The sequence below is a fragment of the Antedon bifida genome, chromosome 9, assembly GCF_963402885.1.
Source record: "Antedon bifida chromosome 9, ecAntBifi1.1, whole genome shotgun sequence".
In the NCBI taxonomy this organism is placed as follows: domain Eukaryota; kingdom Metazoa; phylum Echinodermata; class Crinoidea; order Comatulida; family Antedonidae; genus Antedon; species Antedon bifida.
Window position 1 is genome coordinate 7,823,174 of NC_136234.1, and position 15,912 is coordinate 7,839,085.

General features: G+C 34.0%; 1 protein-coding gene across 2 annotated transcripts; it reads right to left on the reverse strand.

Annotated features, from left to right (window-relative positions):
- Positions 1 to 6,687: 6,687 nt before the first annotated feature.
- On the reverse strand, positions 6,688 to 15,688 carry LOC144852787 (fibrocystin-L-like). 2 transcript variants are annotated; one of them, XM_078710764.1, is made up of 6 exons: positions 15,483 to 15,688; positions 14,616 to 14,773; positions 13,755 to 13,929; positions 13,268 to 13,435; positions 7,202 to 7,392; positions 6,688 to 6,809 (listed from the first exon to the last, which is right to left on the reverse strand). In XM_078710764.1, the coding sequence occupies exons 5-6, from the start codon at positions 7,362 to 7,364 to the stop codon at positions 6,790 to 6,792; spliced, it is 183 nt and encodes a 60-aa protein (XP_078566890.1). In that variant the 5' UTR covers positions 7,365 to 7,392; positions 13,268 to 13,435; positions 13,755 to 13,929; positions 14,616 to 14,773; positions 15,483 to 15,688; the 3' UTR covers positions 6,688 to 6,789. Both variants share the same exon structure in this region; 1 of them encodes a protein (XP_078566890.1).
- Positions 15,689 to 15,912: the final 224 nt, after the last annotated feature.

A 15,912-nucleotide genomic window follows, 5' to 3' on the forward strand; every position in this document is an offset into this window, starting at 1 on the left:
AATAAGGAGATAATGCATGTTGATCTCGGGAGGACTGAGTGTTTTTGAGTTTATAAAATAAAGTTCAAAGAAATTTATTTATTCGTACTGTTTTATTATTTTTCTATGATTTGCTGACCGGAAAAGTTGGGGTGGGTTACTATTTTCAGGTGCCTTACTATTTACAGGTGCCTAATTTAAGATTAGTAATAATAACCCACTACTCCAATAGTAATCCCCCTTCCCCCCCCCCCCCTCCCCACTTCTAATAGTAACCCACCCTAAAAAACAATCAAAAAATAATAACCCAGGGTTACAATTAGAAGATTTACGGAATCAATTAGTTTAAACTAATTAATACATGCTATAGACTATTGTAGCCCAAATATCAAATTACACTTTTAATATTGCAAACATTTCCAAATTGATCAACTTGTAGTATATAACCATGTATCAATTAGTTTAAACTAATTAATCCATGCTATAATCTATAGACTATTGTAGCCCAAATATCGAATTACACTATTATTTATAATAATAACAGCAACCGGGAATCCACAAAATGTTAGGATTCAGCCAAGTAGCCTTTTTTGCAATTAAAATCTCATTACACGGAATCTCTTCGATGTTATAGAACACACTTCTCGTAGGCGTGTTGAATATGCGTGTAATAGCGTGTTGTATAAACGCGCCCTTAGGTGCAACAGCCTGACAAATTGATATGGTAACACTATTAAAAACAAGTATATCAATCAGAACGTTAACATACGTTATGTTATATCTATTTTCAAACCTTTTAAAATAAAAAACTCATCAGCATCATTTTTTCATTCTTAACTTTCATCCTTATAATTATCCAATTTTGAATTGAGAATCCAGGATTTGATGTCAACAATTTCGCTACCTCTTTCTTGCCTGCAAAATGAGAAAAACAAAAATGCAATTATTCTATCATCTCTTACAGATGTATTTGTCCTAAATTTGTCCTATTTTGATGTCACATAACAGCTATCCACTTGGAATCGAGAAATTGAATATTTGCGACCAACAACCGGCCCATATTTTATAATGTAAAATAAATTTAAAAAAAAAATGTACTGGCATAACTGACGGCCGCAATAACTGGTGGCTGAAATGATCCCAAAAGAGTTATGTTGTCTGGTACTCGTTGTGTTGACATTAATAATGTCTTTTTCCTTTTCATATAGGCCTAGTGTCTGATGTGTTGATGGAGTAAATGTTCTTGGGCAGCTGGTTGCAGTTTTTCTCATTTTCTATGGCTATATTGTTCTTAGTTGATGTCATATTCTAAATATGTAATTTGTATTGTCATGACGTTGAAAATATTTAAATAACAATTGTCCATGTGGTTTTTAACATCTTTAGATTCATCAGAGATTCATCTGATGTTCAAATCCAGTAAAAGTATTGGATTATTTTATTGATGATTTGTTCTACTGTACAATCATGTAAGAATTAGAAATCTGGCTACTCGCTCAAAGCTGCTACAGTAATGTACTGTGTTAGGAATACTATTAATTGAATCTAACATACACTGGATAGTTCCTAATTTCAGTCTGTTACAGTATTAAATTTAAGAATTTTATTAGGGAACATACTACACTAATTGTGCTTCATATTTTCATATTCATACCGGTAATTTTTTAAAAAACATTTGACGTTTTTTACATGTATGAAATCTATCTCCAGCAGGATCAATTACAGGACAATTGTTCTTGTCTTATATGTGATGATTTTTATGTATAAATAAATGATCATAATGTAAAGAAAAATAAATTAGAAACATTGACATTCTAGCTGAAATACTTTGAAATATTTAATCACTGAATAACTTAATAAATTACACTTTTAATATTGTAAACATTTCCAAATTGATCAGCTTGTATTATACCATGTACCGTCAATTCTAATAGTAACCCACACTCTAATAGTAACCCCCCTTCTAGTAGTAACCCAACTTATAAGTCAATCTATAATAATAACCCACTACTACTACTAGTAACCCATGGGGGAGGTTATTATTAGAGTCACAAAAACTATTGAAAAAATGACATTAAGACTGGTCGTTTATTATGCAGCAATATTTTGAAAATAAGGAGATAATGCATGTTGATCTCGGGAGGACTGAGTGTTTTTGAGTTTATAAAATAAAGTTCAAAGAAATTTATTTATTCGTACTGTTTTATTATTTTTCTATGATTTGCTGACCGGAAAAGTTGGGGTGGGTTACTATTTTCAGGTGCCTTACTATTTACAGGTGCCTAATTTAAGATTAGTAATAATAACCCACTACTCCAATAGGAATCCCCCTTTCCCCCCCCCCCCACTTCTAATAGTAACCCACCCTAAAAAACAATCAAAAAATAATAACCCAGGGTTACAATTAGAAGATTTACGGAATCAATTAGTTTAAACTAATTAATACATGCTATAGACTATTGTAGCCCAAATATCAAATTACACTTTTAATATTGCAAACATTTCCAAATTGATCAACTTGTAGTATATAACCATGTATCAATTAGTTTAAACTAATTAATCCATGCTATAATCTATAGACTACTGTAGCCCAAATATCAAATTACACTATTATTTATAATAATAACAGCAACCGGGAATCCACAAAATGTTAGGATTCAGCCAAGTAGCCTTTTTTGCAATTAAAATCTCATTACACGGAATCTCTTCGATGTTATAGAACACACTTCTCGTAGGCGTGTTGAATATGCGTGTAATAGCGTGTTGTATAAACGCGCCCTTAGGTGCAACAGCCTGACAAATTGATATGGTAACACTATTAAAAACAAGTATATCAATCAGAACGTTAACATACGTTATGTTATATCTATTTTCAAACCTTTTAAAATCAAAAACTCATCAGCATCATTTTTTCATTCTTAACTTTCATCCTTATAATTATCCAATTTTGAATTGAGAATCCAGGATTTGATGTCAACAATTTCGCTACCTCTTTCTTGCCTGCAAAATGAGAAAAACAAAAATGCAATTATTCTATCATCTCTTACAGATGTATTTGTCCTAAATTTGTCCTATTTTGATGTCACATAACAGCTATCCACTTGGAATCGAGAAATTGAATATTTGCGACCAACAACCGGCCCATATTTTATAACTACTGTAGTACTGTACTTGTTCAAAAATAACACTATATTGATCTCTTTCCCTTTAATGTTCAACAATATTCCAATTAAAATGCTTAAATACAGAAGTATAGGCCTACAGGTACATATGACAACCTCAGACATCCATCCTATATTAGACTGTGTTCCAGCCCGTAAATTTTGGCACATATGGCGTTTTATACGTATAATATAATACTCAGATTTACGCACTGGGGAAATATGTGAAGAAATCGATTTGCATGCCCGCAAATATCCGATAAGAATGACGTAGGTTATCATACCATATGTGCCAAATTATTTATCTTTACTATTTACGGGCTGGAACCCAGTCTAATCATATATATGCACTGCTCTTTAACCAATTGAATGCTCTTTGGCATGTGAATAACGAACCTTTTTAAATATAAACTTACCTGTGAGATCGTCATGGTTGTATAGGTCATCTCCTATAGTAGTAAACAAAAACAATTTATAACATTAATATTTTATACATTTTCGTTCTTGATACATTGTACATTTGTGTTTTCAAATGTTTTGCTGCTAATATTGTAGTAGACTTACCTGATGTTGTGGCAATTTCTAGTTGTCCATAACTATCAGCATCATCTGCTGATAAACAACAATAAAATGTTAAGAATGTAATGTTTACGAAAATCTAATTTGTGTCTGATAAGTGCCATTTCCGGCATCTACAGTTGCACAACTCTTAAACATTTCTTATGACACAGGGACAGATTGGAATGGAAAATGGGACATGGATTAATTAATTTTAACACTAAAAAAGAACTTCATAGAAAGAGTCAATCTTAATTTCACCTCACCTCAGCACCAGCTGGTATAGATTTTTATTAGTAATGTTTTATAAGCTTACCTGTGATGTTTTCTTCTTCTTTAAAAGTTTCATCTGCTGATCAATAATAAAAGAAAAGTTAACAATTTAATATATTCCTAATATCTATCTGTACATTAAGTACTTTGATTGCACTGATTGAAGAACTTAAGATCTACCATAAAATTTTTTTCCATGTTTAAAACAACAAATATATGGTCTTGATTTTATGGCACTCTGGAATTGTCTCTTCTATTAGCAAAAGAAGTATTCTCATTTTACATACTTTGTTTATAAACTATATTAAAGCTTACCTGTAAAAGTATTCATTTCTACTTCTAGGCTTCTGGGTTATCTCCTATAGAAAAACACAATAAAATAAGTTTTTCTTATTCTTCTTACCTGTACAAGTGTTGCCACTTGTTAATTTGACAAAATTTGCTGATTTTTCAATTACCTACTGGCAGAACAGGTAAGTAAAAGATATGTACTGTGTGGGTAATAAGCTGTACGGACTATATAAAGGGCAGGAAATATTTTGAGATAATCTAGGTTTTGGCGAGATTCTGGTTTTTAAGGTGTTTATGCTTTGTGAGAGTGAAGTTTGCATTGTACCAGCAACAATGCCTATTTTTTTTAAAAAAAGATGTGCCGTGTTTAAATCGTTTTCACCCGCAACTACAGCAATTGCATTATAATTCTTCAAGGTTGATATGTCCTTGGCTATTGGCTTGTCTTTAATTTGAGGCGATTTATACAGCCGATGAAATCAAATTTGAAAGTAGTCTGTAATTGGATTTTTATGGGAGTGTCGACTTGTAGGTACTTTTGGCTAGTCTTCAACATAAGTTGCTCTTAGAGTGGATACAATAGTCTACAATTGAAGATGCTTTTAAAATTGGGGTAGGGGAAGTATTAATAGAAGGTAGTGGGTTAAATAGAGGGAGACCTGCATTGAATATTTGAAATGGACTGTAGTCTTCAAAAAGAAGTTGCTCTTAGATTGGATACATCACTAGTCTACAATTGATGGTGATTTTTGAATTATAATGCAGTATTAAATAGAAGATGGATGGTTAATTAGAGAGAGAACTGCATTGACAATTTGAAAATGACTTATAATTAATTAAAAAATCACCAACCTTGGAATCCAGATGTTCTGCAATATCCGTTGTAAAATCTTCAATTAGATTAAACTGAACATTAAATTTCTCCAAAACTTTTACTGTTGATCTGCGATTGATATGTGGAAAACACCCTCAATGACAGAAAACTCTGTTGAGTTGATACCTTCTAGCGTGGATGAGTTGGAATAAACAATGCTGAATTCAAAGAAGTAACCACTTCCCGACAGATTGGCCCAGCCATGGATTATATCTACAGTGTTGTTGTTGACGAGCTCTGCATCAGATACTCCTGGGCATTTCCATGGATGTGAAGAATGTCCCAGATTTTGCACAATTTCAGCCTGAAAAAATCAAAAAATCATTGAATAATTCCTTTTTTTCGTAGAATATTTGTATCAAACCTATGGTGTATTACCAAAGCTTGATAGCCTACAGTATATTGGAGTTTAGAAAGAATTGTGTTAAAACCTACACTGGTATCCAATATAGAGATGCAAGGCTGAACCTCAAATGGATGGTTCTCCATAGCATCAGCCTTAAACGTATACTCATTGTGCTTTGGAATTGATAGATGATTTCTACTCCTTGGTCACTAGATGCCTCTTCTTCAGCTTGCTTCTCAGAATACCTGTGAACCAATTAGTTATGTTGGTTTGTAATGATATAGGCATTATGGTTATGTTTGTTGCACGCCACACATGAGAATACAATTTAAGACTTTGGACAAGACGATACAAGCCAGTTCTATACTACAGTAACTCTACAGAAAACTCTACTTCAACTCATTACTTCTTAAAATGTGACTTACGTTTCATTGCCTGTACTTGGACCTCCTGTTGTATTTGTTGCTCTCACACCCCTTGTTGGGTCTTCAGCTGGGGGAGAAGGATCGGTCATTGCTAATAACCTCAACTTCAAGACTCTCGTACAAAGTACCGGTTTGTGCTGCATTAACAATTTCTGCTTGAAGGTTAACTAACTCATCATGTTCAAGGGTTGAATTGCCTGTAAGGAAAAAATATTAATTATTGTTTACATATTAAAAGAATAGGTAATTAAATAAAATTCAACTCATTTCTAAACATATGAAACTGAAAAAAGAAGAAATCTGGATAGATTATGTGATACTTTAATATGGTTAAAGAAAGCTATTTACTTATTATATATACCAAACTGGCAAGATTGTTAACAAGATCTTCTTCATAGAAAACATCAACAGGAGCCACACCAAAGTCAACCATTATAACCGGTGTAGTGATGATGTCAATTGGGTCACTACCACGTATAAGTATCCAAAGAGTCTGCCAATCGCGATCAAAATAGTTCTCGCCATAAATGCTGGAGTCAGGAGTTGGCATGAACTGATCGTTTGGATCTTCTGGAACCCATATTTCTCTTTCTATTAATGGCAATGATGTCGAAAGAGTTGACAATTTTAAATATCTTGGACTTACATTTGATTCACTTATGTCATGGAAACAGCATGTTGAACAAGTAGCTTCTAGAGTATCACAACGTATCGGTATTATTCGTAGATTAAGATATTATATTCCAAATTTTGCTTTAAGACTACTTGCTAATGCATAGTATTACCTTGTTTTGATTACTGTAGTAATGTTTGGTCAAATTGTAACTTAGAACTTGTTAATCGTCTTCAAGTACTTCAAAATAGAGTAGCTAGAATCATTCTTTATGCTGATATGTACACCCCTATAACAGAATTGATGTCCTCACTAAAATGGAAGAGTGTCCATGACAGATGGGAAAATGATTTATTAATTATGCTATTTAAATGCCTACAGGGTTTAGCACCATCTTATTTAACAAATCTATTCAAATTTATGGACACTTTTCACACAAAAAATACAAGAAGTCAATCAACAAAAACTCTAAATGTTCCAGCATGGAACAATATTTATGGAAAGAGAATGTTTAACTATAGAGCATCAACCTTATGGAATAATCTTCCTGTACATATCCGTAAAAATTTTCGGTGAATGGACTGGTCTTGTTTCAAGAGTGCAACTTTAATAGGAGGAAAGATTTAGGGAAGAATCACAGTTTACAAAAGCTAAAATTCAACATTAAAGCAGACAACCAACCTTTATGTGGACATTTTTCATCATAAGGAATTTTAAGTCCACGTCTCGGATCTCTATCCCACTCGTATGGAGAATCAGGAATAACATAACCAGGCCGTGATCCTCCTAGAATTCCACCATCTTCATCTCTGATCATTGCTTTCTTAAATGCATCACAATCCATCTCCACGCAATCAGAAAGATTAACTTTACTGTTAAGATTAAATGAAAAGTGTAATGTATTGAACTTGATTAATATTACTTGCTACCAATTATTTAAACTTCCTTCACCTGTTACCATATATATTATGTTAACCCACTTCTATATAACCCTGGCTACTTAATGGTCACTAATGGCTAAAGTAGACCCTCTGCTTAGACCACTAAACATTCCACCTTGACAGATTAATTACCCATTACCGATATTGTTATTATAATATATAGTAAATGTAGAATAAAGAATAAACACTTCAGTGCTAGCTTTCAACTATAACAGAACTTGTCTCTCTCTCACTTATTTGTATTGTAAATCGGTACATTACACTACAGTGGCGACGAGAATGGCCCTTATTGGCAAAATTGAAGAATTTATTGAAGGAAGGGAAGATTGGTCACAGTTTGTTGAGCGTTTAGACTTTAGACTAGAGTCTGAGGAAGAAGAAGAACAACAGACAGAAGAAGAAGACTATATAAGGAAGTGCTTCCAGCATCTTTTATAGAAGACAATAACTACTATGTCCAGTAGTCATTAAGTTGATTAAGTTATGTCTTGATGTTTGATTTTAATTTTAAATGTAAATAGGTTGGGTAATCATCAGGAATAGTCCTGAACAGGGAGATGAGCGCCCCTGCCCACCGATGAGTTTCGGGATCCCTTTGACCCGGAGGGAGAGTACCCGTCAGGGTTACAGGTCCCAGGTTTTTAGTTGTTTTTAAAATTAATTAGTGTTCCATGACCTTCTCATCAAAATTAACGTCTCTCATAAAATTAAGAAAAGTTGTGCTATGTCAACATAATGTCAATGACGGCGAAATGTCCCCAATATTGGGGATAGCTATGAAAACAAATAAGTAAGTAAGTAACTTGTATTTCAAGGCAAAAGAAATTACTACAGAGGAGAAGAAACAAGCAACACTGTTAACAGTTATTGGCCCATCATCTTATAAGCTTTTACGAAATTTGGTTACACCAGACAAACCCAAGGATAAAACATTCGATGAGCTGGTAACAGCTATGAATGGGCATCACAGTCCATGTGCCTAGTGAAATTGTACAGCGATACAAATTCAACTCACGCTTTCGACGTGATAATGAAACAGTGCCTGAATTTATGGCATCGCTTCGATCGATGGCAGAATTCTGTAACTTTGGAGCCTCGCTCAATACAATGTTACGAGATCATCTAGTTTTTGGCGTCCGTAATCACGGAATTTGGTCTTTTGGCAGAAAAAGCACTGACACTGGAAAAAGCTGTTGAAATTGCAACTAGCATCGAAACTGCAACAAGAAATGTAAGAGATCTGGCGCAGCCAACCTCTGCAGCTGCAGTTGAAAATGTAAACAAAATTGCTTACAAAAAGAAGTCAAAATTTACGGAATTGTTCAAAAAATGTCCAAAATTTCCACTTTTTAAACTTCAAGAATTATGCTATAATATTGCCATTTATGCACATATATTATGGTAACATCATCTTATAAAGCCATAGTAACTAGTTGTGTAAAAAAATAAAAAGGTCTAAATTTTGACATTTTTCGAAAAATTCACTGCGGGGACCAAAGGAATTTTTTAGAAAAATTGCCAAATTTTCTTCTTTTTAAAATTCAATAAGTATGCTATAATATTGCAATTTATGCACATATATTGTGTTAACATCATCTTATGGAGACATAAAAACTAGTTAAGTCAAAAAATAAAAGGGTAAGTATTTGGCCATTTTTCGAAAATTTCACTGCTGGGGACCGAAAGAATTTTTCGAAAATTTGCAAATGTTCACTTTTTAATATCCAATAATTATGCTATTATATTGTCATTTATGTATATATATTGTGTTAACATCATCTTATAGAGCCATAGTAACTAGTTATGTAAACAAATAAAAGGGTCGAAATTTTGCCATTTTTCGAAAATTTCAATGCGGGGGAAAAAAGGAATTATTTCGAAAAATGGCAAAAAAATTCGATAATTATGCTATAATATTGCAATTTATGCACATATATTGTGTTAACATAATCTTATGAAGCCATAAAAACTAGTTATGTCAAATACAAATAAGAAGTCGAAACCATGTTTTCGCTGTGGAAAGAATAACCATTTGCCAGACAAATGTTATTTTAAGCAACCTTCGTCAGTTAAGCTACGTACGTACACTGGACAAATAATGGATGTTTTGGGTAAAATTAATGCTGAAGTTACATACCAGAGTACTACTACAATATTACCGTTAACGATTGTGCGAACAGATGGACCTACCCTAATTGGTCGAGACTGGCTTCAGTTTATAAAGTTGGACTGGCAACAAATCAAGGTAATAAACCAATTAGATTTAAGTTCACTGCTTGGTAAATACCAAGAAATATTTAAAGATGAACTAGGTACCCTTAAGGGTACTGAAGCAAAAATGTATGTTGATAAAGAGACAATGCCAAAATTTTGCAAAGCCAGAAATGTTCCGTATGCTTTGCGACAGAAAGTAGATGACTAACTTGATCGCTTACAACGAGAAGGCATTATTGAACCTATACAGTTTTCAGACTGGGCTGCACCAATAGTTCCGGTACTTAAGGCAGATAAATCTACCATTAGGATCTGTGGTGACTACAAAATTACTGTAAATAAAGCAGCCAAAGTTGATCAGTATCCTTTGCCCCGAAGAAAAATTTACTAAATTGGACATATGTCACAAGCGTACCAACAATTACTCTTGGATAAAGATTCTCGAAAATATGTTGTAATCAACACTCAAAAGGGACTTTACAATATACACGGTTGCCGTTTGGAGTCTCTTCAGCACCAGCGATTTTCCAGCATGTCATGGAAGGACTATTACAAGGAGTTAAAGGTGTTACAGTATACCTGGACGATATATTAATTACAGGAAAGAATGACTTTGAGCATTTCGAAACTCTTGAAACCGTCCTAAAGCGACTGGCAGATGCTGGACTTCGTCTAAAAAAGAGTAAGTGTGTTTTTATGGTTAAATCTGTTGGTTATTTGGGACACCTGATCGACAAAGAGGGATTGCATCCCACAAACGCCAAAGTGAGAGCAATTAAAGATGCTCCAGCGTCTCAAAACTTGACAGAACTGAGAGCTTATTTGGGATTATTATCTTATTATGAAGTTTTTACCAAACTTATCCAACACACTTAATTGCTCTGTTATATGCCTTACTTCGTAAGGATAAAGCTTTGAACTGGACAAATTTAGAACAATCTACTTTTGATAAATCAAAGGAATTGCTACTTTCCTGCAGAGTACTTGCACATTATGATCCAAAAAAGGAAATAATATTATCGTGTGATGCATCTCAATATGGAATTGGGGCTGTGTTAGCACATCGACAAAGTGACGGTACAGGAAGACCAATCGCATTTGCATCTAGAACACTTGCAGAAGCGGAAAAAAAGTATTCGCAAATTGAGAAAGAAGGTTTGGCATGCGTTTTCGGGGTAACGCGATTTCAGTCTTACATTTATGGTAGACATTTCACATTGGTAACAGACCATAAGCCATTGCTGGGTCTTATTAATGAGGACAGACTTGTGCCCAGCCAAGCATCAGCTAGAATCCAACGTTGGGCACTGAAATTAGGTACATACAAATATACATTAAGATTCAAACTGACAAAGTCCCATGCCAATGCGGATGCCTTAAGCAGATTACCATTGCCAGGAAAACCAGAATCAATTCCACAACCTGCCGAAACTGTTCTATTGATGGAGCCAATGAACCAATCTCCAGTTTCCACAGCAGATATTAAAGGTTGGACGGTTAAAGATCCAACACTTTCTCGAGTTCTTTACTACATTGAAAAGGGTTGGCCCAATACTAATCCAAAAATTGAAAACTTGCAACCATATTGGATGGATCTGACAAAGAGAACTCTCTACACAAGATGGATGTATTTTGTGGGAAAATAGAATTGTTGTTCCACAGCCTGGTAGAAAACAGTTGCTACAAGCACTACATGACGGTCATACTGGAATTGTCAGAATGAAAAGTTTTGCTCGGGATTCGTTATGGTGGCCTAATATGGACAAAGACATATCAAAGCAGTGCGATACATGCCAATCCAATCAAACTTTACCACCTAAAGCACCATTGCACCCATGGAATTGGCCAAATAGACCATGGTCACGATTAAATATCGACTGTGCTGGACCATTTATTGGAAAAATGTTTTTAATACGATGCATACTCAAAATGGCTTGAGGTAATTCCGGTAAATTCCTCAACGACAAATACCACAGTGGATAAGCTCAGGCTTATATTTGCATCGCATGGATTGCCAGATAAAATAGTATCCGACAATGGAACATGTTTCACCAGTGATGAATTTCATACATTCGTAAAGCGAAATGGAATAAGACATTCTTTAACAGCCCCATATCACCCATCATCGAATGGTCTTGCGGAACGTGCTGTACGCACATTTAAAGAAACAATGAAACGTACGAAAGATGGATATATCGAAACAAAAGTCGCAAGATTCTTATGTTGTAATTTGTATGTTCTTGTTATCAGTTTCTTGTTTTTAGGACCCAAGTGGAAATAAGTTTTTAACTTTTCTTGGCATTCCTTGTAATCAAGGCCTGTTTTTTCCGTGCGATTGTTTTTCTATTTTCTATGTATTATATTTTATTGTTTTTTAACCTTGATTACCAAATAAAGTTAAAAAAAAAAACAATTCAAGATTCCTATTTAAATATAGAAATACACCTCATAGCACAACTGGCAAAACACCAGCAGAATTACTGAATGGCCGAAAATTGAAAACGCATTTTGATCTTTTACACCCTTATCAAGCAGATCGTGTTATCACTCAACTTGAAAAACAGAAATTAGCCCATGATCGTCATGCAAAGAACGCACTTTTGCAGAAGGAGAGTAGGTGTATATAAAGAACTTTAGAGGACAAAATCTGAAATGGTTACCCGGAACAATAATATTAAAATCCGGTCGCATCTCATTCAAGACAAAACTAGAAGATGGACGAGTTTGTCGTCGTCATGCCGACCATATCAGGAAGCGTTATAGGCCTGTTCAAACTCAGGATAAACAGCTTACAAACAAAGATGATCCTCCACAATTACCTCCAATGCTCATTAATCCAAATCTGAACAGTGGAAACATCACAATCGACTGTCGAAGCACAGTCTATTACTGCTCAGCGAAGAGTATACCTTACTCGCGATAGAAAACCGCCGGAAAGATATGGACATTTTTAATAACTGAAATATAGAAACTTTTATGGACATTATTACTGGACAATTTAAAATGTTGATTTTATGTTTTACTTTATACAGTGCATTATACCATATACATTTAAAGTGTTATTAAACCATAACTTAGTACAGTGCTGCTTTGATTCAATTATAAATAAATAGCTTAGAATTGTTTATAATAGAAGGGAGGGAATGTAATGTATTGAACTTGATTAATATTACTTGCTACCAATTATTTATACTTCCTTCACCTGTTACCATATATATTATGTTAACCCACTTCTATATAACCCTGGCTACTTAATGGTCACTAATGGCTAAAGTAGACCCCTCTGCTGAGACCACTAAACATTCCACCTTGACAGATTAATTACCCATTACCGATATTGTTATTATATATAGTAGATGTAGAATAAAGAATAAACACTTCAGTGCTAGCTTTCAACTATAACAGAACTTGTCTCTCTCTCACTTATTTGTATTGTAAATCGGTACATTACAAAAAGTATTGTAGGTAAGTGTACTAGGTTGATGAAAATAATGCAACTAGCAAGTAAGGATACACAATGATTTACATTTACGTAACTTGGATAAATGCAAGTGGTCCGTAGATATATAGGATAAATACTATTAGTACTTACCCTAAATTAGGTATATGTATGTAAACCCTGTTCTTGTCTCTGACTGTTACCTTCTTTGTACAGTACCTACAGCGGACATTGGGTGGATACCATCATCATTTGATGGATTGGTCATAGTAGCGTAATGATCTTTCTTACACGCAGTATCAAAATGAGCGAATGTGACATCTATTGATAAGAAAGAGCAAAATACCTTTATTTGTAAATAAATAAGTATGTTGAAATATATTCATTTGGTAAGTTTCACCAAAAATGTATTCCGATATTAAAGACATATTTTATGATAAAACAGTACTAAGGGACAACCTCAACATTACAGTGGTGATAACTTGGATACAATGGCAATTTTATGTTATCCAAATAAGCATTCAGCTTCATGTGTAAACAGTATGAGTATGCGTTTCCTGCAATAGAACTCAACTGGTTTGTCCAAGTAAGGACTAGGTTTGTCCAAGTAAGGACCAGATTATGTCATGCTTTTACATACCTTGCAATCTTGTGTTTCCAGCAATAGCTGGGTAATTATGTATACCATGAAATGGAAAAAATGGAGCACCATTATCACCAGACATGAAATTTGCCCTCACGTATCCAGCATTTCCATTGTCTGGACCACAAGGTGCACACTGTTTTGCACTTTGACCTGCATTCTCCGGTTGATTCTGAAATATTTACATGAAAATGTTAATGGGAAAATGTAATATTTTAATCAGAATTTATAAATTACGTGACTGATTACACAATGGAATGGCATTATCAGTACACGTTAAGAAAAAGAAGGTAGAAGAGTAAGAAAGTCCTTTGACAAATTTCCTTATGAAAGTCAAGTATGCATATATAATATCTATACATTGATTTTATTTGACAGAATGCAAAATATAGTTCCCCAAACTGACAAAATAATAACATTTGAAAAACAGAAATAAAATCTTTTAAAATGAATAATAAAAATGTTCATATTTATTGAAAATGTTTATATCTTCTTTTTGTGTCTTTTTTGGGTTTCCCACTTTTATTTCATCGTCATTAACATTGTTCCATTCATTATGATTTTTACATTTATACATTATCTAATCTAATTCATCATAATTGCTTAATTACAGTATTCAGTTTGTAACATGCTACAAATGTTTATATTCTTACTGAACCTACCTGTAACTCATCGCAATCAAAGAACAGGCTTGTACCAATTATAAACGATGACTACATTCTCACACATACTTATCAACAGCTTCATGACTAAGAGAAGATGGCCCAATGACAAATGGCATCACCCCAATGTTGTTGTCTAAAATCTAAAATGTAAGTTACTATATAAGGAAAAGAGAAGTATTTTGGTATTGCTTACCTGCTCCAACTGTGTGGTGAATTACATTATCCTCAATTGCATCCAGATAGCAGGACTGAAGCCATTATGAAATGTATATTCACGTACAAACGATGGACTTTCTACAGTAACTTCTCCAATATCCAAGAAAGCAACTGAATAATGTGGCTCATAATAATCTGAAACAAATAAATAAGTGTCACTATCGAATGAATAAGTGCCAGACAAAAACCTCAGGGAAAAAAAAGTTACAATTACAGAACTAACACTTTCCAATGTAAGAATGTTCCTTTATAGAAGTATTTTAACACAACCTGTGTTATTATAATGTATTATTCTGGTCCTCAAGCTTTACTGGAAACTGAGGAAATTCGGATTAGGCCCTCCACGGACCCTCGACAGCCAGCAGTGCAGCGCCTACCAGATCAGCACACCGGGAGACAATCCCCTACTTTTTTCAAACAGTGTACCACGTTCTTTAATGTGCACTGTTAAGTACACAGGACCAACGGCTTTACATCTCATCCGAAGAATAAGGCAATGAGAGTATTCCTGCCTAAGGAACCATGGTGGTCTATTTATAATTATTTTCTCTCAATCTAATAACAATCATTGCCATGATTCAATAAATTGTTTATTAATTAAAAATATAAAAATCATCACCATTAATGACCAGAAATAATGAGTGATAGAGCTGATAATGTTAGTTTTCCCAACGATTATATAATCTTAAGTTTCCAAAGAAGGAAAGAAGGCAAATAAAGAGAATGCTAGAAGTTTGGACTGGCAAACAGTTTAGTGTACACATAAACAGTAGTTACTGGCACTGTATACTTCAACACAAAGAATAATTATTCTAAATATTTATTTCTTAGGCTTAATACTTACAATAGTTGATTAGATCCACTGCTAGCACTCTTCTTCCTTAGATTCATTCGCATAGTCTGACATTTTAACTTAAGGTACCTTCTCTGTGGGTGCTCAAATGAAAACTGTCAATGGATGTCAAAGGTTGAAAAAGCAATGCGTTGCTCAATTTCTAAACAATGACCCTGTTGTACACACATTTGACTGGATATTTGTTTAATTAATGTACAGTATGTATATGCATGTATGAACATGCTCGCCTGCATCTTAAATTGAGAGGATCTGTGTGTGTAGCATCCAATAAGAATTTAGTGAAGTTCGAGAAGCTGGGAAGAGCAACCCTGTGTTGATCTGGGCCTCCGTGGATAAATTGAACTTATTATACCTATTCATGGTAACAGTAACGTTTGTTGCTCTTAGAGTGGATACGGTAGTCTACAATTGAAGATGC

Excerpts from the sequence above, each read along its gene's own strand:
- LOC144852787 (XM_078710764.1), bottom strand. The coding sequence starts at position 7,364 with ATGGATTGTGATGCATTTAAGAAAGCAATGATCAGAGATGAAGATGGT. Across the intron at positions 6,810-7,201 it reads TGAAAAATGTCCACATAAAG|GGGTGTACATATCAGCATAA; the intron begins GTTGGTTGTCTG and ends ATTCTGTTATAG.